We start from the raw sequence: 21,927 nt of genomic DNA, 5'->3' as shown, positions 1-21,927 counted from the left end.
TTTGAAACAACTTTGTTTTCAGTGTACTCATTTAAGAATTGCTGCCTCTCATCTAAAGAGATGTGTTTTGTTTCATAACAAGGGAGCTGCTTGTGATTTAGCATATAAAGTATTATAATTTATTTCTTCATTTTAAGTATGCATTTGCTTCCTCACCCCCTCCCCCCTTTTTCCAACTTTCTTCATTACTAGGGTATGGAGTACCTTTTATATTGCAGCCTTGACATTTTTTCTTGTAATATAAAGATACTGATATCTTTAATATTTAATAACTCCTAGAAGGTAGATCTTGAAATATTTTCATAGTACTATTCTAGTACTAGTCCTGGATTTAGAGTGAAAATGGGTGCAATGCTTATTACTATTGTTATAGCTACTTGTTACCTTCTGTTTGAGATCTAGCAGCTTGAAAGTCCTTCTTTTCCTACAGAATCTGTTTGACCAGTTGTAGCTGATGGGATTTGTTTTTGTCTTCATATCTTAAGTTCGGCTTCATTTAAGCTCTCCTTTTTCTGCCTTTAATGAAGAAAACATCTTCTTTTTATGATAGCCACAAAAGTCTCTCATCTAGCTCCCAGGGTTTTCCCTCACAATTGCCCCCTTCTCCGCTGATTCCTCCTGCACTTTGTGCAGCTTCCCCAGAGACTAGAAAATGGGGATAGAGGGGAGAGTCCTCTGTACTTAAGTGGCAAGGTGGCTGCTCCTTGCCACCCTCTGAGGCACTTTGAGGACCTCCCTTTCCCTCACTCAATTCCTCCACTTTCCAAAACCATCCTAAATCATGTCAGCAAGTGAGAGTTTCTTCAAAGAATGTTTCAGATGACCTCGAAAATAGGCCATACTGCAATGGAGGGGTTTAAAACAGACAAACAAATGTTCTTACCTTTCCAATTTGGAGGGAAAGTTGACTCCTGGTCCCAGCCAGATAGTAGCTTAATTCTGGGATCAGGACTTGGGAAACAGGATATACCAGTGAGATGCCAAAGAATCTAGTAACACTAGGAATAGGTCTATCGGCCTTGTCTTTAACTACCATCTCCTCTTCTTTACCGTCAAATACTGTGGAAGGACACTGGCAGGTTACCATCAAGAGCTATCCCAGGTTTTATTGTTCTTTCAGTCTAGTTCCAGGATTCCCCCAGCATCCCAAATACTGTGGAACACGCAGAAATTGAGTGACCACTGTACAGATACCTGACCTGATCCTTTATAACATCTTATTTAATCATCCATTCCTTTGCAAACTTGGGCAACAAATACAACCCAACTTTCAGAGCAGTTAGCAACTACTTACCATGAGTACAAACACTTATATGAACTAAAAAAAAAAAAAAGCAGGTTGTAGGGTAGGAATCAATATTTCATGCTCAAACTAAATGACCCGAGAGGCAGAAGAAACAGTAAGTGATGACTTTTTGGTATTTGAAATCCTTAATTAGGCATATACTAACAGTTAGGAGATGGTTCCTCTCGCTGGGATGTGAGGCACCTCAACCTGTTAACTCTGCAAATGAATGTTTAAAGGACATTAAAGGAGTTTTGCTAGTGCTTTCTTTCAACTGTTACCCAAATGAGCAAAGCAGGTTGAAGAATGTGTGAAGTGATTAATTACACTAATTAAAAACACTTTATTTACACTTACTCTATAATTTATCATTAGTACTTCTGTCAGTTGATCGAAGGTGAGTGAAGTGTTGTTTATAATTGGTATAGGAGCTAATTAAATGTTCGTTTGAGCATGTTTTGGTCTATTTCCTGTGTCAATTAGAACTGGCATCAAAATAGATGACTGACCAAATGGAAATGTATAACACAATAGTAGTGCTCCACTTTAGTTAGAGAAGGAAATGTGCCCCAGTAAGCCAACTGACTTTAAATCTTAACGAGAAGAAAAAATCCTTCTCCTTTCACTTGTATACTTTTGTTGGGAACTTAACATGAAACACTATGTAACAAGCATGCAGTTATCTCATGGGGGCTGACTAGGTATATGTTTGTGTAGTTTGTAGTGTAATTGTTTTCGCCAATTCAGAAGTAATTATTGCATAGATTTAGAATACGGAATTAATCGTGCCCTTATCTTGTAATAATATAGTACTGTATGTAACTTGTCATTCTACGGTAATTATTTTATAATTGAACAACTAGCAGATAGGGTATTATTGAGTACTTGTTCCATGATAAATTCTGCTCTGTAACGTGTTAGTCCTGTTTCATAATTCAGCCTTTTTTTCGTTTGTTTTGAAGACTGACCATACAATGGCTATAGTATCATCTTGAATGTTACATACTGTGAGGCTACAATTTGTGAAGTATTCTATGAGATAACTGCAGTCTAAGGATTAGGAAATGGGAGTAACTTTCTAAATGTTTGACTGGTGGAGAATAGGGATGGACTGTCATTGATATCCTCACAGGGAACAATTTCTTTGGTTCCTTTTTGTGAATTTTTCCTTTACAAGAACCCCACATTCATCTGGATATTTAGCTTTGTGACCCGGCAATGGCACTACAGTATAAAATAGAAAAAACTACAAAGTTCTCTGAGTTTGAAATGGAGTTAATCCACAGATTCCTACTACCTTAACTTGCTGTCCTGTAGGTAGAAATACATATCACAAATACTGATTGTACTTCAGTCGTATCAGACTTTACATGATGTGTTTGTTTTTAAATCCTCACTCCTGATCTAGTAATATTACAAATAGCAAAATTTAATAGGATGTGCTTCTTTGCCCCCCAATCTCTAATCAGTGTTATGGTACCGGACCAGTCTCTTAGCACTTAGGAAACACTGACACTGGTAAGCTCCTTAGAGCCCATGTACCTACTGGATTTCTTACATGAGATACTCTTCTGCTTTTGACCACTATGCGATACGATTCGGGTGAGCTCTGCTACTTGCAAGGTAACCAGACAAGGCCCTGCCCTCTGGGGGAAGGAAAGAAGATGTGATGACTCTGATTCCCAAGTTCCCTGGCTTTTCAACTACTGTCGGTGCTGATGCCTATTTTTTGTAATCTCACTGAAGCTCCAGCTGGCATTAATGACTATTCATTGAATCAAAATTCAGTACTGTGCTGAGGCACTTTGGTTTTTGTTTCTTTCTTTTTTCTTTTTCTTTCTTTTTTTTTTTTTTTTTTTTTTAATGTAATCGTAATCCTTTCTCTGCTTGATTTGGGCATCATGCCGCCCAGGGCTGTGGATCACAGTGGGCAGCTGAGCACCCACAGCTTCTCTGGTGTTTGCTTCCCAGTGAGTAAGGAAAGGAGAGCTACGTGCTGTACTCTTGGAGTTTCGCAATGCCAGGGAGCGTTGAATCCTCTCTTGTGGCAGGAGGACTAGCAGAAAGAAACATGCTCTTAAAATTTGGAGCAGTGGTGCTGATGTAGTCAGTCTGCTAAACATTTCTGATAATATAGCTACTCTTTTACCAGCATCATGTTTATACCATACATTCAACTGGTATATTTCTTCTGTTAGCACACACCACTTTAATACACTTAGAATATCTTAAAAACTGATTTGATTCCCACTGAAATCAGCAAGCATATTTCAATGGATTTGAACGTAAGTAGCCTTAGCCCTTGGCAGTTTCTGAGCATATAAAAATGGATATTTTGGACCTTTCTTCAATATGTAAGGTGGATTGTTCTGATGAAATGTAGTGTAAGTCAGATGCACAATCGAATATAAATTTTTATGCTGAGGAACAGGATAATATTTAAAAGCAAAATTCACTTTTTTTCACACAATGGAAGGCTTGTTTTATTGTGTTTAAAGTATGTTGCAAAGTGTGGTTCAAAAAATAGGAAATTTAAGAGATGACCTAAATAGAGAAATATGTTAAAATCATTATACTGGTGAAATTTTATTGTTTTATTACCATTCCTCTTGGGTTTTTTTCTTATTTATTGGGCTGTAATATCTTGTCACTTCTTGCATAAGAAGTAGAATAATTAGAAGTTTGTGTGTATTTGTTCTATACTTGTAATTTTTTGTTGCCTAAGCAAGCACTGGTAGAGCTAGAACAGTACATGCAGGTACTGAGAAGTATCCTAGTATTCCACTGTTCTGAACCAGCCATATGAAGTACTTCTGCATGCAAACAGTAGCTGTTGAAGAATAATTTATTTTGAAAAAATAATTCAAATTGGAAGTTTTAAGTTGTGATTTTTTTTTTTTGCTTCATTTCTTTGGGGTGTTTTTCTTACTCTGAATGATAGAAGGAAGAGGAAGTGGTCTGAAGAGAGCAGAAATGTCAGGCAAAAGATTTTATTTGCAAAGAAAATATTGTTCTTGGAAATAAACGGACAAATTTTTCATAATTTGTTTTTTCCTCATTTTTGACCCAGCCATGGATGATAATAGTAACCTAGATTCATTGTGTTATTTGGATTCCCGTAATCAACTTACTGTTGGTTTGTTTTTTAAATAGCTTTAATGCACCTTATTGCGGCATTGCACATTTTATTGTTATTCAGAAGAGAAACAGTGGCCCATGAAGAAATACTGCCAGTGCAGTACCCTACCCTTCACAGGTGAGGGGCACAGGAATAGCCTCAGCTGCGTGTGGTGGGGCTCATTCTGCAACCTTGGCCTCCTGCTTCCCCGACTGCCCCTTTGACAGGAGCAGGTAGATACTGTGGAAGCTCTCCTTCTACTAGGGCTTGTGATGGAGTCTGTAACTCACCAGTTTACATTTATGGCCATATGCAACATACTAAATGCCATGAATCAGCCTGTTCAGCGTAATGCCAGCCTATGCTTATTTTGTCGAATGCAATATGGCAGGAAGGTAGCAAGCGTGGGCTTCGGCGCTGCTCTCTTTAGTGATGGGACTCAGGGTAGGGTGAGTCCTGCGCTGCATCTGCTCCTCTTTCCTGTTTTGCTTGAAGTAAGTGTGCCAGGTACTCTCAAGTGCTCGAAATCTCTTAAACTATTAGGTTTTTGAAAGAGAAAAATAATAGCCATATAATAGCCAACATAACTGCCAGTAAGAGGGGCGGGTAATATAAACTAATTAAAAGGGCTTCACAAGAAGCCTGCACCCTCCCCTCGCTTTCTGAATGGGTGACTCCTTTCTTCTAATGATGCCGTGTCTGCCAGCACCTGGGTCTCCAGACCACAAAGGAAACTCCTGTTTCCCTCCTCTTATTCCTAGAAAAGTCCTCTGCTCTCCATCACCTCCGAGGTTTCATTGTGGGTTGGCTCCCTGAGGTAGGCATGTCCTTCACTCTCTTCTGTTCTCTTCTTACCTGGTCTTCTCCGTGCTCCAGCAGCTTTCCCCAGCTTAAGTGCACTTTGTCTGTGTCCCAAGCAAGATGCACTCCCTCTCCTTTGAGCTCCTCACTGAGCTGGGTTGCAGCAGCCAAGGTGAGGAAGACAGGAAGCCTTGCTCGAGGTTAAGAGGGAGAGGAAGGTATTGTCTGCAGTACGTGTCCACCAAACTGGAGATAATTTAAAGAGTTAATTACTATACCCTGCTCCATCTTTTGAAGTTAGTCCACAGTGACGTCTCTTGCAGTATGATGTCTCTGACTTAGTTTCCTGAATTTGCACTCGTATCTGTACTGTATTAATACAGGAGGAAAGTGGCACTGACTGAATCAGTGAAAATTTGGCATTAACCACTATGAATAATCCAACACTAATCTCCTTTAATGAGGCAAATGGGGGGGGGGGGGGTATGTGGTAGTGAAAAAACATAGGGGAAACCCCGGGTATCTTCCCCATACCCCAAAAAGAAACAAAATGTAGTATGAATTTTTAAAGCAATATGACAGATCCTTGGTATCTGCTAAACTAAACCTTATGAAGCTGGAAGTGTTTGTTTTCAAGCTTATTTTAAATTGAAGATTGGTAGTTAATTATGAAACATTAAGGGAACAAATAAGACTGAATTGTTCTAGTAGTTAACTAGTGATTTCCGATGCCTAACTGAAAATAGAGAATTTCCAGCTGCCTTAACTCTTCTGAAAACAAATGAGAAATAGTTGCATGAACATTTTCCTAGAGTTTAAATTTTTTCCAGGAAGAAAGAGTAGTTTTTTGACAAGAGTCATCAGCATATAGAAGTACACAAACAAACCACTTTCTTCTCTTCTGGGTGAGCTGCGGGCTCCTCAGAAGGTTTGGTTTTGCGTTCAGATTAAAATCTCAAGAATGTTGCAAGTGAGAAAGGTGATCCATCTTTTCCCTGTCAGACAGGACGGGTCTGCTTGTAGTCCCTAAATCCTGAAAAAGGAACTTCTGTTTTTTCAAGATCACACTGATCGATCTCAAATGTATCCTGTAGTTTGTACACTTGCTTTAGACTTAGTTATTTACATGTGAGCAGCCCCAACTCTATTCTATGTTTAGTTGAGAAATGCGGGCTTTTTAAAATTTAAATATCTCCCTGGCTGGCTGTCTCAAATGACTTTGTAATTACTTTATTGAAATGTAGGTATGTTTTAATTGTTCATTACTGCTTGTTAAGGTACAGAATAAAAACTGCTGTACAGTAGTTAGTGAACTTAAAACCATGTCCTCCAAACTTTGCTAAAAATTTTTTTGTACAGTAAATGTTTAGGCTATTTGGTGCAGGGAACCCATGTATGTGATTCTAGCTGGCTACGCAAATCCCCTAGTGAGCCATAGTAATATGAAAGGAACACTTGAAAGCCAGATGCAATGAAAATTTAAACATACTGAGTTCATAGCATGTGATAGTTTAATCATTATTTAAGCTTTAGAAATGTCACAGCATAATTACTTTCAGAATGAGTACAAACACTTTCGTGCACAAAAATTGCTTTCTTCTTGCAACTTTTGCCCCTCCTGGGAAAGTTACACTTTTTTGAGTTCTCTGAACTTAATCATGTCATTTGATCACAGGCAAATTCTCACTGAAAATTCAAAATCCAAAAGATTAAATTAAAGTCTATAGATAATATTTTAAAACTAAGCCTGTATTTTCTTTATGCTCTTTCAAGAAATCTGTGAAAGTACTTCTTTTATTAAAGAACAAAATTTGCAACAAAACCAGTTAAATGGAAAATGCTTAGTAAACCCTATTTGCAGAGTCAGGGAATGGAAAGCTACAAATGTTGGATTTATAAGCACCCATGGAGTATTAAATTCAGCTCCCCTATGCATGTGATACATTTTTAATAACCTCACAGCATACATGGAACCCTGTCTCCTTCTGTACTTGTAAGGAAAATACAAGGACCAGAACTTACTTTCTAAATTTGTCCTATATCTGGAATATGCTGATGAATGTAATTGACTTTGCAGTATAAATTATGTTGGTATGTAAAATACTGTCATAATTCAAGTCTACGCTTCGATGTGAACTTTACATAGGAGTGGTTCGGGCTGGATTTGGGAAAATATCAGTTATAACAGTTCTGCCATTTTTGAGAAACAGGCTAGGGGAAAAAATATTCTCCATGTTAATTAGTGGGTGGGGTTGTTTGCACATTTTCTAAGCGGAAATCTTTTTGTAGCAGCTGTACATCGTGTAGCAAAGACTTAAAGATCATAAAATTTGGCCTTTGTATCAGGAATATACTGGGAGTTATTTCTCATAAAATTCATTGGAATTTTGCCATTGTGAGTCTTTTTAAAACTGAAATTTTCGCATGTTCTGTAGGAGCAAAATCAACATAATCATTTCACATCCCTTAAGGTTTGTGTCACCTTCTATGCTCTCATGAGCTTGTTAGTGCTAAGCAGAAGATGAACCTATCATCCCCGTGGAGCTGCTGAATATGCTATAGATGATATCTGGTGGGTTGAAGGTAGACTTCCTTGTAACTCATGCAGTGGCCAAGGTATAACCCTCTTCTTTTCTGTCCTCTTATATCTCACTTGCTGGGCCTGGGCACCATGGAAGGTGAGCTAATTTATTGAAAATTAGAAGAGGCTAAGATCAGTGAAAGCATAGGGAAGGATTAAGTGGGTGTTCTTTAATGTAGCTCTTCGTGTTTGGAGACAGAGTGAGTTCACCATTAAAAGTGGTTGTAGGAGGTCATGTCTAAACAAGCACGCTGTAGGAAAAGTCATGCCCTGTCTGATATATGCTCTTGGAGCAAAAATTGGGGAATTTGCTATGGATACGTGATAAGCTAAATCACTTGTACATGAACCTAATGAATATTAGAACATGTTTTAGTTTCACAGAACAACTAAATAACTGTGGAAAGTGTCACTGTTCATGCTCCCGACATGCCCTTCAGTCTGGCAGTCCCAATTTAAGCTCGCTGCCTGCACTTGGCTCTCCTGCTGCGCAGTGCTGTGATGGGGAAGATAAGATAGGCTGACAAAACAGTCATCAAAGATTCACTGAGATCAGGGTGAGTCCTACATGATGAGAGCAGCTTTTAATATTTTAAAGGCTGCCATCCATCCCTACGGGCACGAGAGTATTACATCACCATGTGTATAGGACAGAGTGGCAGTAATCAATAGATCTAATGTGCTGGGGGCCCAGGGAGGGACAACTTAGCATGTCCCATGCAGAATGACTTGGATATAATTAAGTGAAATCAACAAGGCATATCCTTGGAAAAAAAAGAAAACTCATCAACTATTCTGAACTGAAAACCAAGACTTCTTTATCAGATAGTACGGTCAGGTTTTAGGCTTAGAATTTCTTCACCAGTCAAAACCATACGTTTTTTGCAAAGAAAGCAATGTGGTCTGTAGCTTGAACACAATAATAATGATGGTAAAGAAAACAATTTAATGTATGTGATTTTTATTACTGAAGAGCCAAACTGTGAAAAGCTGAAGCCACGTACATCTGATAATTTTGAGGCTCTCTCAACAGGTAATACAGGTATGCTCTTTCACTGAGACTTTCTGACTGCTCTCAAATCCTGTCCCCACAGGGCCCAGCCTCCTCTCTCAGAGTGCGCTCCAGCTCAATTCCAAACCTGAAGGGTCCTTCCAGTACTCAGCCAGCTACCACAGCAACCAGACCCTCGCCCTGGGCGAAACAGCGGCTGCCCAGCTCCCAGCCCGCAGCAGTCAGGCCAGAGGTGCCATCCAGAGCTACAGCCAGGTATGTGTCCAAGGCAGCCCGGGTCTCTCGCACCTGAAATCTTGTGGGGTAGCTCCCAGGAAACAGAGCTGTTTGGTGCCTGCTGGCATGTGAATGAATGTCTGCCTTTACTTTTTGTCCTGTTCAACACATCTGCAGCAGGGTGGAGTTACCACCTGAATTTTCGTAAATCTAAAGTAGGTTGACTTGCGTAGTAATAAAATAATCCTGATTAAAAAGGAGATTTATGTGCCAGTTTTACTTACTCCCATATATATTTTGGTGATAGCAGGTTTAGGCATTTAAGTTTGAAAATTTCTGTGACTGTGCTGATTAGGAGCCCTAACTTAGGTCTTGGACTTCCCTGTGTTGTTATCAGGATATTACTGAAAGCAGTAAGTGCCAGCAAACAAAAACAAAGCCAGGCTGACACCAGATGAAAAACCTACTTGGGATACCATACCTTGCCTGGTGCCGTGGCCTAATCCCAGGTGTAAGAATCATTTTTTGCCTTTTTTTCCCCCATATTGTAAGACAAATAACTTATCAGACAGCAGCCTGTTCATTTCAAACATTTTGAAAGATTGTTTCAGATACTCATGAAAACTTTATCAATTTCTCTTCCTGTCTAAATGATCCCTCCCAGCTCTGACACGTAACCCTCTCACCTTCTGTGCTTTTCTCTTCAACATCAAAGCCTCTCACTGGGAAGTTAAGCTTCGGTTTGGACAAAAAAATCTAGAAGCATTCATACTTCTGTTCATAAACAAAGTCTGCCTGGGTTTCATTGGTCAGCTCAGGTTATTTTCTGTGTTTAGATGTTAACCGCCCCAGCAAAGCAGACCATCTCAGTGTGACACTGAGACACTTTGTAATTCAGGTTTCTGTAGAAGTGTGTAGTATTTGAATTTCAAAGCCTTAAATTGCTAAGAGATTTCAAGTATTATATAGTCATTGCACAGCTTGTGGGATACGGAGAGACATACAATATTCTATCCTCTCAATTTGCTCAGAAAAGCTCCCTATCCTCTAAGACTGAAAAATGAAATAAAGCACAGATAAATTTCATTTCAAAATGGGTAGGTACTTTTTTTTTTTTTTCTATAAAGGGTTTAAAATGAGCCTGCATAGTGGTAGAGCCTCAAGGTTTTTCCATGTTTACCAAGAGGACCTCCCTGATATTCTTTGGGATTTGAGCCAGCAGGAGAGCAGGATTCCAGTTAGAAAGAAAAAGGAGGCTATAATATCCAGTTGTAGCCTGGGCAGATGTCATCAGGAGTTGTGCTTTGTGAAAAGTATTGTACCCTTGGGGGTTAGCCTGAAAGGGTGTGATGCATTCTTCAAGGAGGCTAGAAAAATTAAGGTGATGAAAAAGGAACAGGTTATGAGAGCAACAAAGCAACAGAAACAAAAGCAAACAAAAAAAAAAAAAAAAAAAAAAAAGGAAAGGAAAGTGCAATTGTCTAGGGGTTAAAAGTAGTGATATTCTTAATTTAAATTTTCTCATACTCACTGATAGAAAAGGATCAATTTATGGAGAGGGGAAAAAAATAATGATCTGGATTTCTTTCACTGATACTACATTAAACAGCCATTGCTTAGATCTGAAAAGCTCTCATGAACCATCTACTTCACAGAGAATTGGTCACCTTAAGAAGTAACGAGTAAGGCACCTCTTCCTAACCTTTTTTTTTCTTGGTGTGAGAGGGCAGAAAATAGGTTTTCTTTCTGTGTTCCTCCAGATTGTATGGTAGACATTCCTGCAAGAAGATAACCCACAGAACATAATAATTTTTCACACTATCATCCTGCAAAGGATGCTCGACAGCTTCACGTCAATTAAAATATGTCTTGAAAATATTAACAAACTGATGTATAAACTATGAATTAATATCATAAAAAGCATATAAAGGGGGTTTTAAAAGAGGTAAGCGAGAAGGAGTCAAAAGTTAAAAAGTTCTGAATATGACCATTGCTGCTCTCACAATTAGGGAAAAAAAAAGCCAATCCTTGGAATTGTTTTGCTATCCCTATTATAATTAAAATAAGCCTCAGGAGTCAAAACTGCTCAGATTGTGATAATTTCCTTTGGTATTTGCACGCAAGGAATATAGCTATCTCTTAACATGAATGATAGCCCAAATGCATGAAAAAATATGTAAATAGTCCCAAGGCCAGCTGTGACAGCAAGAACAATTTCTGAAAATGCAATTGTATAAAAAAGAGAAACTAATTAGTCTTGGGACTTCCTGTATAGTGCTGCAAAGTGCAATCTAACATTTTTGTCAATTTGGAGGACTTCATTATAGATGATAGAGTTTTTCCAGTGCTTTGAGTACTTTAGAACATGAAACTTTTTATCTTCTAAATGCTACTGGAATAGGATTTCTTAGCAACAACTGCTGCTCTGGCAGGGAATTATTTTGTTTCACCACTGAAAATGGCTTTTCAGACTTGGTGTCCAGATTCTGATTTATCCTTTAGTAATCGATTAAGGGTTATTTGTGAAGAGTCAGCAGTGGCTTTTATTACAAAAAGTAGCAGATTTTGCGGACGAGTTGCTCACAAGTGAATCTTCTATAAGGACAATGTAATTTGTGAACAACTGATTGATTGCATTTACTGTCATCTTGAGAATGGTCATCTTACGTTATAGCTATCGTAGGAATATAAAGCATAGCATGAACTACAGATAGTGGTTTTCCTTGTGCTCTGCCATGTATTTGCAAGGGGAGGAGAAAGGAAGTGAAACTAGTTTACATTTCTGGATAAGGACTTTTTTAGCTTCTGGTGATGCTGCGGTCTTTTCAGAGGCTGAGGCAGCAACAGAGGTAAATCCCTACTGCATATTATCCTATGCTCCAGAAGCTTCTGCACTGAACAAGCTAGCACAGAATTTGAAAACCCTTAAAAACTAGCTGGAAAATAAGGTGATTAAAAAAAAAAAGAAAAAGAGGCAGCTTTGAAAAATCATTTAACGGTTAATTTTCTAACTTGTCTTCTTTTTCCTATAAAAAAAGTCGTAAGTTTGTCATTAATCAGACCACCACACCTCACTAGCCCTATTTAGAATATTAGCAAATGAGTACAAGAATGTGTTCGGTTGTCAAGCAAAAACTGTATACTGGCCTTTTTTCAGTTAGACTCATGGCTCTTCCCACTATCAGTCTTCTCTACCACAAGGTGATAGGCTGCTTGATAATCTACCCAGACAAAATCTAAAATAAGGACTTCACTTCTGATAGGATGTGGCAGATGATGATGTGTTTAAAACAGGATTCCAAATATGAACATGAGAATTTTTCTGTCATTAAAGGAGGCAGATGAAATCTTCAAACAGATTCCTCTTATTACGACATTCACAGAGAACAATTTACTAGTATAGATTATGGTAGTGAAGAACCGATCTGCATAATGCTGGTTTGATCCTACAATAGGTAATGATTGCAGCTTTCATTGCTGCTTTACAACCAGAGATTGACCATCTTTGGACACTCTGAAAGGATCGCACACAATTCTGTTTGTGGATGTAGAAGACTACAATGGTATTACCTACCTGCATCTATATGTATGACCTTTGAGGTTAGGATCAGGTAGGCTGACAAGTTTTCCTAATAGTGTCCTTTGTGATAAAATCAGGAGAAACAGATGGAATAGGCCACATTCGAGGAATCCAGAGGTGCAGTCTGGCATCTATTATCATGTAAGTGCATTTGAACACAGGTAGCATCTTCCTAGTTAGGTCAGGAACTTACAAATGACAGCAGACTAGAGAGTGTTAAGCATTTTCCATACCCTCTTCTGCCCTTTGTAGAAGAGTGTTGATAGAGGCATTGGACCAGAGCAGAGTGATAGCTCAAGTGAAGCCATATGGAACGTTCTTTGGGCTGACAGGAAGAAAATAGCCCTCAATAGACTGGCAAATCTTGCAGTCACTGAAAGAGCACAGAGCACCACTGAGATTGTGAAACAGAGTTGGACCCTTAAAGGACCACCCATGTCTCTCGAATACCCTAGTAAGGATGATCAGGTTTGCTGCCTAAAGCTAGCAACAACCACCACTATTCAAAGAAGCCTGGAGGGGTGTCTTCCATGCAACTTGAGCATCCAATTGGAAAATCCTCCCTAGAATCAAGAGAAAGGGTCTTCTTATGGCCAGCAGTGTACTGCATGTGACTATGTTCATATTCATCAGATATGACCTTCTGTGAGATTTTAAGGGCCAAGAGACCCCTGAACGTTCCAGAGAGCAAAATGAGCTGAAAACTGGTGCTGGCATTTGATGCTAAACTAAAGATGCTTGTTCGTCCAGACCTAAGATGGGCATGCAGACTTACTCAAATGTAATGTAACTTTTCAGTTTCTACTAATATCTGTCAGAGAAGTATACAGAACATTGAGTGCAAATTGTCACTTCTTAAGGGTAACTGGTACCATGATTCAAATTTTCCAGCATTTTCCTGGAAATTGTATCATTATCTTACTCCCAAGAAATTACTATGAAGCCTTTTCTGCTCTTAGTTCAGTTCCTAACACTCAGGTGGTTGCATTGACAAAGTTCTGGTCCTTAGCACCTGTGAATTATGGAGCATAGGTGCACAAAACCTACCAGGTCTTGGTTTTGTGTTTTGGCATGCCTAAGAAGAAAATAGTTTGAAGGGATTTTAGATTATATACCAAATAGATCTGCTGCACCTGCTAACATATTCATAATGGTCATCTTGTTGTCTGAGCCTTTTGCTATCCAGGTTTTGCTGGTCTTACACAGTTTTTTCCTCTGGGAGCAATCGGCAAGAATCAACATGCTGATGCTTCAGTAATTAGCAGCTGACCCTAAAGTTTTGCTTAAGCTGCCTAGCCATCTAGGATTTTGTAATTCCTTAGCCATGAAAAATTTTTGGCAGAATAAATAATTCAGCACAGTTATTTGCACCTGTTAATTCCACTTAATAAAACAGAAATCTCATATTGCAGCCTTTCATTTAATCTTTTTTGGTTAAAGTACTCATTTAAATTTTCAATTGGAATTATAAAAAAAAAAAAAAACACAAACCCTGATGTCCTGAAATTTAGTGCATTAAATTGCATGAATATGGCAGGCAAACAACAGTTAGACTGTTCTCTAGTCTACTGTAACCTAACTGGAAGCCCTCAGTAATTTTCTGTATAGAGCTCTGCAGATCTTGTTTTGTCCATATCAGTAGAGAATGATCTTTCTGGTAAGATTAAATGGAAAAAAAAATATTTTCATAGCTGTATTAATGTTCTCATGTTTTTTCACACATTTCTGCTATTAAAAAAGGATATATCAGAATCCATGTATTGAATCCAAATAAGCAAATCAGGCTCCTTTTCTTCAGGATGCCAGAAAAATAAAATCTCTGAGTCTTAGAATAGCTATTTATAGGGCTGTAGTAAGAAAGTCCTTGATTTTTGTTCACATCTATGAAATAGATTGATGCAAGAGGATCTAACAACTGGGAAACAAATTTGCTCTCAGTTTATTAGTTCAAACACAGTTTCATTATCCGGTTGACAACAATAATGGATAAATGGAAAAATAAGGGAGGAATACCACTGTATTTCATTCTTCCTTGTGAAGTATAATGTCACATTGCAGGATGAACAATGACATGCCTGTATGGTTGTCTTAAGCAGCAGACAGGGAGAGAGACAGGGAGAAACTAGAACACATTTTGCCTCTTAAAACATGAGTGGAGAACGTGCCTGTACGCTTGGCCCTTTGAAAAAACATAAGAACCTCACAGTAAATTTAAGACAGGTCTGAGATTAGTCACATCCTAGAAAATACTGCATGCTAATGTTTTCATTGCAATCTGTTCATCCAAAAGTTCTCTCCTTCACACAGAGCAAATGCTTAGCTTTTTAGGAAGTGCTATACACTGCGTTTTTAATTAAGCATTTAATTCTTGTGTCCCACCACTACACCTTCTTCCCTATAGCAGACAATTGTGACGTGGGATTTTTTGGGGGTTTTGAGTTAGTACTTGCAGAATGCTTGCAGCTTTATAGATATTTATTAGGAATATGGGATAACAGTGGTTTACTTGAAATTAATTACACTAAATCCTTGACACATCAAGCAGTGTAGAAGTAGATTAAAAAGAGAAATTTTGTATACAATGTTGACAATGTTGACAAGCATTGTTGACAATGCTTGCCTAAAATCCTTGTGATCAGTGACAAACTGTCTTAAGTTACCAGTGCACTAGCAGTGTGTTGCAGTAACATTGGTAACATTGCAGAAGACTGTAGTTTGGAACAATGTTGAGTATTACAAAATACATTATTATGCCACTTAACAGCCCAAAAAGTGAAACTTACTAACAGATATCAATTGATAACATAGCTGGTTCAAACAACCTTTCATCATGTGCAAAACTTGCTCTGTCCATGTTGTTTTAAATCTTGTCAGCCTGCTTGTTTTTACAAAACTTGTTACCATACAGTTTAAACCTGGAAAATGAAAACTGCACTCCTGTCAAATACATTACTGAACAGTCAGTTGCAGATTAGCCCTTCTGTCCAGTTTAAAGCAGAGACGGTAAGTAGCTCAGCATGAAAGCAGCTTTTAAAAGTCCACTGATGTTCCCAGCATTCGCCTTCCTGGTCTTTGTTAGGAGTCTTTCAAATGAGTGACTTGAGCTTGCTGGCCATTTATTAAAATTTCAAGGCTCCTACCTGATGCTGTGGTGTTTGTAACTCACCGCCACAATCAGAACAGTCCAACTCAACAGCAGGCAGGCTACTTACATCTGTGATCGCCTTGCCCGCCCGGGACTTACCAACAGAACAGCTGGAAGGAACAGTTTACATTACATTTATCTATCAGGCCATTGCTCTTCGGGGCACAAAACCCTCCGGAAGCCAGTGAGGTTTGGGTCTGGCAGTGCTCCCTCCCTGAACGCTGCGAGGGCTAGTGGCCTCCACGCTACTAACAACTGGGAGCAAAGCCCCAAGACCAGCTCCTCCAAAGCCTTGTTTCTTGTCCATGTCTAGAAAAATACATATTCTTCCCCCAGATGCAAAGCATTTAAGATGAGGGGTGAGGCTCCAACAGTAAAAAAGGGCAGAAAAATTGCCAGTGACTGTCCATGGGAAGAAGTACACATTTCTGTCATTTTGAACCTCATTTATTCTTTGCTCCAGTGTTTTATCTTGTCCTTAATTCCTGACCAAATCCTTTATTGGGTATCGTAGTGAAAATAAATCAATACCAGGAATATGGTGCTTTTGTTTACTTGTTTTTTTCCTGTAGGATGCTACTAAAAAACCATGTTGCTATTTAAATGTGAGGCAACTCTGCTGTCGGCATTCATCACACCTCTTTGAATTGAGTCACAAAATTCATTATTCACATTTTAAAGGCTTTTCTCGCTAAGGAGCTCTGTAGCTGAGAGGTGTGCGTGTTTGGGCGAAGCACTGGTCAGACCAATGCAAACCGCACTGTCAACTCCTGGGATCTGGGGCGCTTCCTCAGGTTTCAAGTAAATCCCCTGCATAACCGGGGGAAAAAAAAAAAAAAAATAGTATCTGAAACAAGAGTGTGTCTTCTAACAGAGCGCTGAGCTCCTGCTCACTGCGGGGTGAACTTACGAGAGGATTTTAATGTTACCAGATTCACAGATGATCTCTTGAGCCTAAGATCCCCGATAAAGAAGGGGAAGCCGCCTGTTTGTAAGGGCGAGCTCCATCCTTTGCTGCTCTAGAAGCGGCTCAGGCACAGAACTGGAATTTCTAACGGGCAGCATCTGCCGAGGATTTTTGCTCGCTCTCTGCCTCCTTCCCCCCCCACCCCCTATTACAGGCCTTTAGGGGAACTTCGCGCTGCCCTGCCCGCGGCCGGCGGGGCCGGGGCGCTCCCTCCTTCCCTCCAGGATTCCCCCCCGCTGGCCCCGGCCCCGGCCGCTCCTCCCGCGCCCCCCTTCCCCTTTCAGCCGCCTCAAGAAGTTAAAGAGGCGACCGGCTGCCGCGCCGGCGCGGGCCGTGCTTTTCCCCTCCGCTTCTTCACGCGAGGAAGGGGCTGCGGTCGCGCCCCGTGGGCTCGCTTTCCTGCGAGGAAAGCTACGCGATGTAAAGACCTTTTCCGGGGCTTCAACTGCTCCTTGCTGGTTCGGGCAGAACAAAAGTGCGCGGGGTGGGGGTGTTGTTAAATAAATATTTTCATTGATTTGTTCAGAGTCGGGCCGGGCGATGGCCGGTGTGAGGGCGGGCAGGTGGGCGAGCGCCTGGCCGGGCAGGAGGCCCCGGCCGTGACGCGGGGCTGCCGCGCCGCTCGGCCCCCGCCGGCGGCCGGTTTTCCCCCCGAGGCTGGAAGCGCCCCGGCCGGGGAACGAGCCCCGCAACGCCGCGGGCGCCGGGCCCGGCTGGAGGTCGACGAGGGGGCTGCGTGCGGCTGGGGGGGGCGGGTGTCCTCCGGTGAGCGAGCCCCCTCGCCCCTCGCAGGGCCGGGGGAGCCGCCCCCCCCCCCGCCCCGCTGACGCCTCTGCCTTTCCTTCCCGCAGCAGGGCCCGGGGGGCCGCGGCGCCCACCCGGGCGGCCCGGAGCCGCCGCCGCCCGCCGCCCCGCAGCCGCGGGAGCCCTTCGCGCCCAGCCACGGCAGCGCCTTCCACCTGCCCGAGCCCCAGCACGCCGCCGCGCTCTACTACGCCAGCTCCACGCTGCCGGCGCAGCGGGTGAGCTCCCCGCTGCCCGCCCAGCCCGGCGGCTCCCCCACCAAGCTGCCGCGGGCCGGCTCCGCCGCCGAGGGCGCCGCCTACGCCACCGCGCAGCGCCTCTCCTCCCCGAAGCAGTCCCCCAGCCGCCTGGCCAAGTCCTACAGCACCAGCTCGCCCATCAACATCGTCGTCTCCTCGGCGGGACTGTCGCCGTCCCCCATCCGAGTGACCTCCCCGCCCACCGTCCAGTCTAACATTTCCTCCTCTCCTATCCACCAGTTAAGCTCCACCATCGGCACTTACGCCACCCTGTCGCCTACCAAGCGGCTGGTTCACGCTGCCGATCAGTACAGCAAGCACTCCCAGGAGCTGTACGCCACCGCCACCCTGCAGAGACCCGGCTCCCTCGCAGGTAAATCGCGGCCGGTAGCGCCCGCGGGTCCGCGGCCGCGGAGGGGGGGGGGACGGGCGGTGCGCGGTGCCGCCGCGCCCGCGGAGCGGTGGGGGGCGGGGGGGGGAGGCAGCGTCCCGCCGGCCGGCGCGTCCCCCGGGGCGGGGTGAGGGGGCCGCCGGCCGAGGGGAGGAAGGAGTGGGGCGGGTTGGACAGAAGAGGGGGTTGGGGGAATTGCGGTTTTCCTTCCGGCGATGGTAAGCGGGGAGAGGCAGGCTGCCTGCCGGCGCCTCGAAGAAAGTACCGTGCTCCTCCTGGCACCCTCCCGGTGCTGGGCAGGGGTGCGGGGGGGGCTGTGCGGGGCTCGCCGAGACCCACGGCTCGGGTGGGGAGTATGTTACTATGGTGAAGCCCTTCTCTGCCGCGATCAAACACCGTGAGCGTTTCGCAGGGAATGGCTCTTGCCCGGATTTACAGGCGGTTCTGGGGTATTTGACAAGTTTGGGGTTACTCAGCAGGAACTCCCGGTGTGCCGCGTCGTGCCGAGTAATGGGTAGCGGGTATTTGGCTCCGAGCGCTCTTTAGGGAACAGGCTGTTACAGCTGATTTAATGTCTCTGTAACCGCAGACTTTGAACAGATCCTAGAAGTGAGATACTGGTGCGCTGTTCTCTAAACCATCTCCCTGCTAAACTGAGCATCCTTCAGGGGTGGGTTTTTTTTTGTGTTCTCAAAATTTCCAGTTTCATTGCTATAGTAACAGCTGCTATGCTCATATGTTCTCTTGTGTGACATAAATAGATTTGAAGATAAATAGGATACATAAAGAGGTTTGGCTGTGTTTATCAGGCAGGTACACAACTTTCTTACTGGAGTTAAAACCGCTTTTCACCCCCCTTTTCTCCTCTCACCCACCTCCCCTCCCCCGCTCCAGCAGTTGTTGGCATCCCATATGAACATACAGATAAAATTAACTGATAATAAAATATAGTATTACTGTATCTCCTTGTAAGAACTATTGGATGGGGTTTTTTCTTATTTGAAGGGTGGGATTTAAAAACTTCTTTTTTGTTTATGTAACACCACTTTTGACATTCAGAACATGTAGAGGTAGCATCCCTAAATGATGCCAAAATCGAGATCTCAGGACACTTACATCAATCCTGTTGTCAAATATTAAGTCTCAAATTACAAAGCGGTTTATTTAGCAGCTGTGTTGGTATAACTTCTCCCTGCTGTAGTCTAGCACACTGGTGGCCACAGGTGTTAAATACTGCCTTTGTAGAGTAAAGCGGAAATGTAGAGTTGCTGCAGACTTTGTATTTTAGGAAGTTTTTCAACTTCATCCTATAGAAAGAGTTTCTTGAGTCTAAATAGGTGTGGAGGGAACTCTCAGTGTCAGAGGAACCGAGGATAATTCAATTTGAAGCTTTATATACCTGTGGGTATGAACTACCAGTATTTCCCTGATTTTTCTTTACCTTTGTTCTAGGATAGAAGTCTTTGCTTCAGGAAGTTTCTAACAGGCACAGTCCATATTTCTCTTTACATACTTTTAGCATTGGAATTTCTTTGTACTGGGATTTTGGTTTTCATTTTTGAAGAAGGCATCTTTTATAGCATTGCAGCATCAAACCTGTGATGATAGCTTAGTTAAAACTTCTTCTGAAGGGCCTTAAGGCCTATTGTAATGACTCTGAAGTGCTACAGTGTTAGAGAAGCTGTTTGTCCTACACTAGACCTAAGTTGCAACATGGGTTTAGACTTTTTTTGGCTTTTTGGCTAATAGTGGTTGTACAGGCATTCTTACTGGGCTTTTCTACTGTGATTTGAATAAACATGAAGAAGAAACTGGCATTGATTTTCTTAGATTGCTTTTAAATAAAATCTTTTGATAAGATGACATCTGCATCTTGCATAACGTAGGTACTTCCCTCCCTGCCTCTTTTTAGGACCTGCTGCGAGGAGTTGCTTTTCACTGATTATTGGTGAAAGAAAAGCTTATGGACACATTCATTTAGGAAATGGTTGGTGTATTTTTGTCTGGATTTTTGTATGGGAGGGGAGTAGTGATTGATCATTTGAACACGCTATTAAGTTTGTAAAAATTTGTAAAGTAACACTAACTTTTCCAAGTGTTGTGCCTATCAGAGCAAACATAACAAGCTTCTGAGTTACTGCACCTCATAGGAATTTGGTTTTAATATGTGCAAAAAAATCTCAGTGTTTTATAACAAATGGAAAATCCTGTAACTTGTATAAGTATTAGGTGACAGACATAGACATGCCGAGATAGTGTTGCTACTTAAAAAAAAAAAAAATCAAAGTGGAAGCAACAGTATGTTAGTAAATACCATTTTATTTTTCACAGTGGTGACATGCCTTTCAAGGAGTCCTTGAAAGGAGCTCTATCACATGACCCGTTCTTTTGCAAAAGTTTCCTATTGTGTGCTCCCACCCGTTATTTTCCACTACTGTTCTGTAGCATGTTCCTTATGGCCTCCCTGCCATTCCAGAGTTACACATTTCCTAGCAGTGTTAAGTGCCTGACTAATCTCCTGGACTTTCACTGGATTTGCTGAAGTCAATGGACTACACAGAGGCTTAAAATTAATGTATTTTTTTAAAAAAAGGTTTTGTTTTCTATAGGTATTTTTTGCTCAGAACAGGTTTGGTATTTGAGCTGCGAGTATATTATGTTATTGCAGGAGTTTTCCAGTCATTATGTTCGAAATCAAACCCATTGAGAAGGAGAGCAAGGAATTGTATGTTGACAAGCTAATGTTCCATAAATTGGGTTTTTGCTTCTTGTTCACAACGTCCAAAGATGGGTTTTGGTTGGTTTTTTTTTTTTTTTGAGAGAGAGGAGGAGGAGGAGTGGAGAATAGTTGTCACATTGCACTGATTGATGGTTTGCCTACTGTGATTAATGTGGAGTTGCATTGGTATGTATGTGTCATCACAGGGATGATGTTACTCAAAGTAATCTTTTTTTATCTCCGGGAAGAAAAAATAATTATTTGTAGTAATTACTGGGGATGTATTTGTTCTATTTTTTTGCATGATATTAGAACTTTGTACTGGAGCTATCTAGCTCATGAATACTGCTGGATCCTGGTGTGCTAAACAAACCGAATGATATCAGTAGCAGGGTTAGATGTTTAAAAGAGAAGACCTTCACATATGATCCAATTTTTTTTTAAATTGTAGTTGACAATGTACAAGACAAACATAGGTTGCCCAAAAATGAATCTGTGTAAGACTTAATTGAAGAGATGGCATTATTTCTATTAATTTCCTACAAACTCAATTATGAAACAACTCGAAATTGTAAAAATGGCAATTCTTAGACTGCATCCTGAATTTAAAATAAGACGTGCAACAGCATGCAATGAGTCAGTTTTAACCGAGTAACCTTAGAAACGACTTCCGAAATGGATTTTAGTCTGGTTATACTTGAACTGTTACCATTGCCAGGCGTGTGCATGTACGTGTGTATATAGTGGTTCATGTGAGTGTACACTTGCCATGTTTATTCTTAGTTTAGCTGCTTTGTTGCTATGATCTTCGGTTACAGTTTTGAAAGTAGCTTTCCGATCTGCACTGCTGCAAAGCGTACTCAACTGTCTGTTCAAGCAGTAATCTGAATCCAGAAAGCACAGTTTGTAAATACCTTCTTGCAGCTTCCACGCCTGGACCAAGCTGCGGAGTGCTGCTGGGAGCCAAACTTGCCAAAGTAGCCCGTTTTGCCTGGAACAAGGAGTGTGTAGGACAGCAAGCAGCAGAAACACGGGAAAACCATTTCAGGAGGCCACTTTTCATTGTCCT

General features: G+C 41.6%; 1 protein-coding gene across 7 annotated transcripts in view; it reads left to right on the top strand.

Annotated features, from left to right (window-relative positions):
• CTNND2 (catenin delta 2) overlaps positions 1-21,927 on the top strand; it is a 696,862-nt gene that overhangs the window by 387,479 nt on the left and 287,456 nt on the right. For 4 of the 7 annotated variants that reach the window (XM_074825976.1, XM_074825956.1, XM_074825984.1 and 1 more), the window contains 2 exons: positions 8,880-9,052; positions 17,557-18,121. In XM_074825976.1, coding sequence (XP_074682077.1) covers positions 8,880-9,052; positions 17,557-18,121 — 738 coding nt within the window. The remainder of the gene's footprint in view (positions 1-8,879; positions 9,053-17,556; positions 18,122-21,927) is intronic. The other 3 variants (XM_074826001.1, XM_074825966.1, XM_074825992.1) reach the window with 1 other exon arrangement.

This window comes from Strix aluco, chromosome 1 (assembly GCF_031877795.1).
Source record: "Strix aluco isolate bStrAlu1 chromosome 1, bStrAlu1.hap1, whole genome shotgun sequence".
Lineage (NCBI taxonomy): Eukaryota > Metazoa > Chordata > Aves > Strigiformes > Strigidae > Strix > Strix aluco.
Note: the sequence above shows the minus strand (reverse complement) of the source record. Positions and strands in the feature narration are given on the sequence as shown.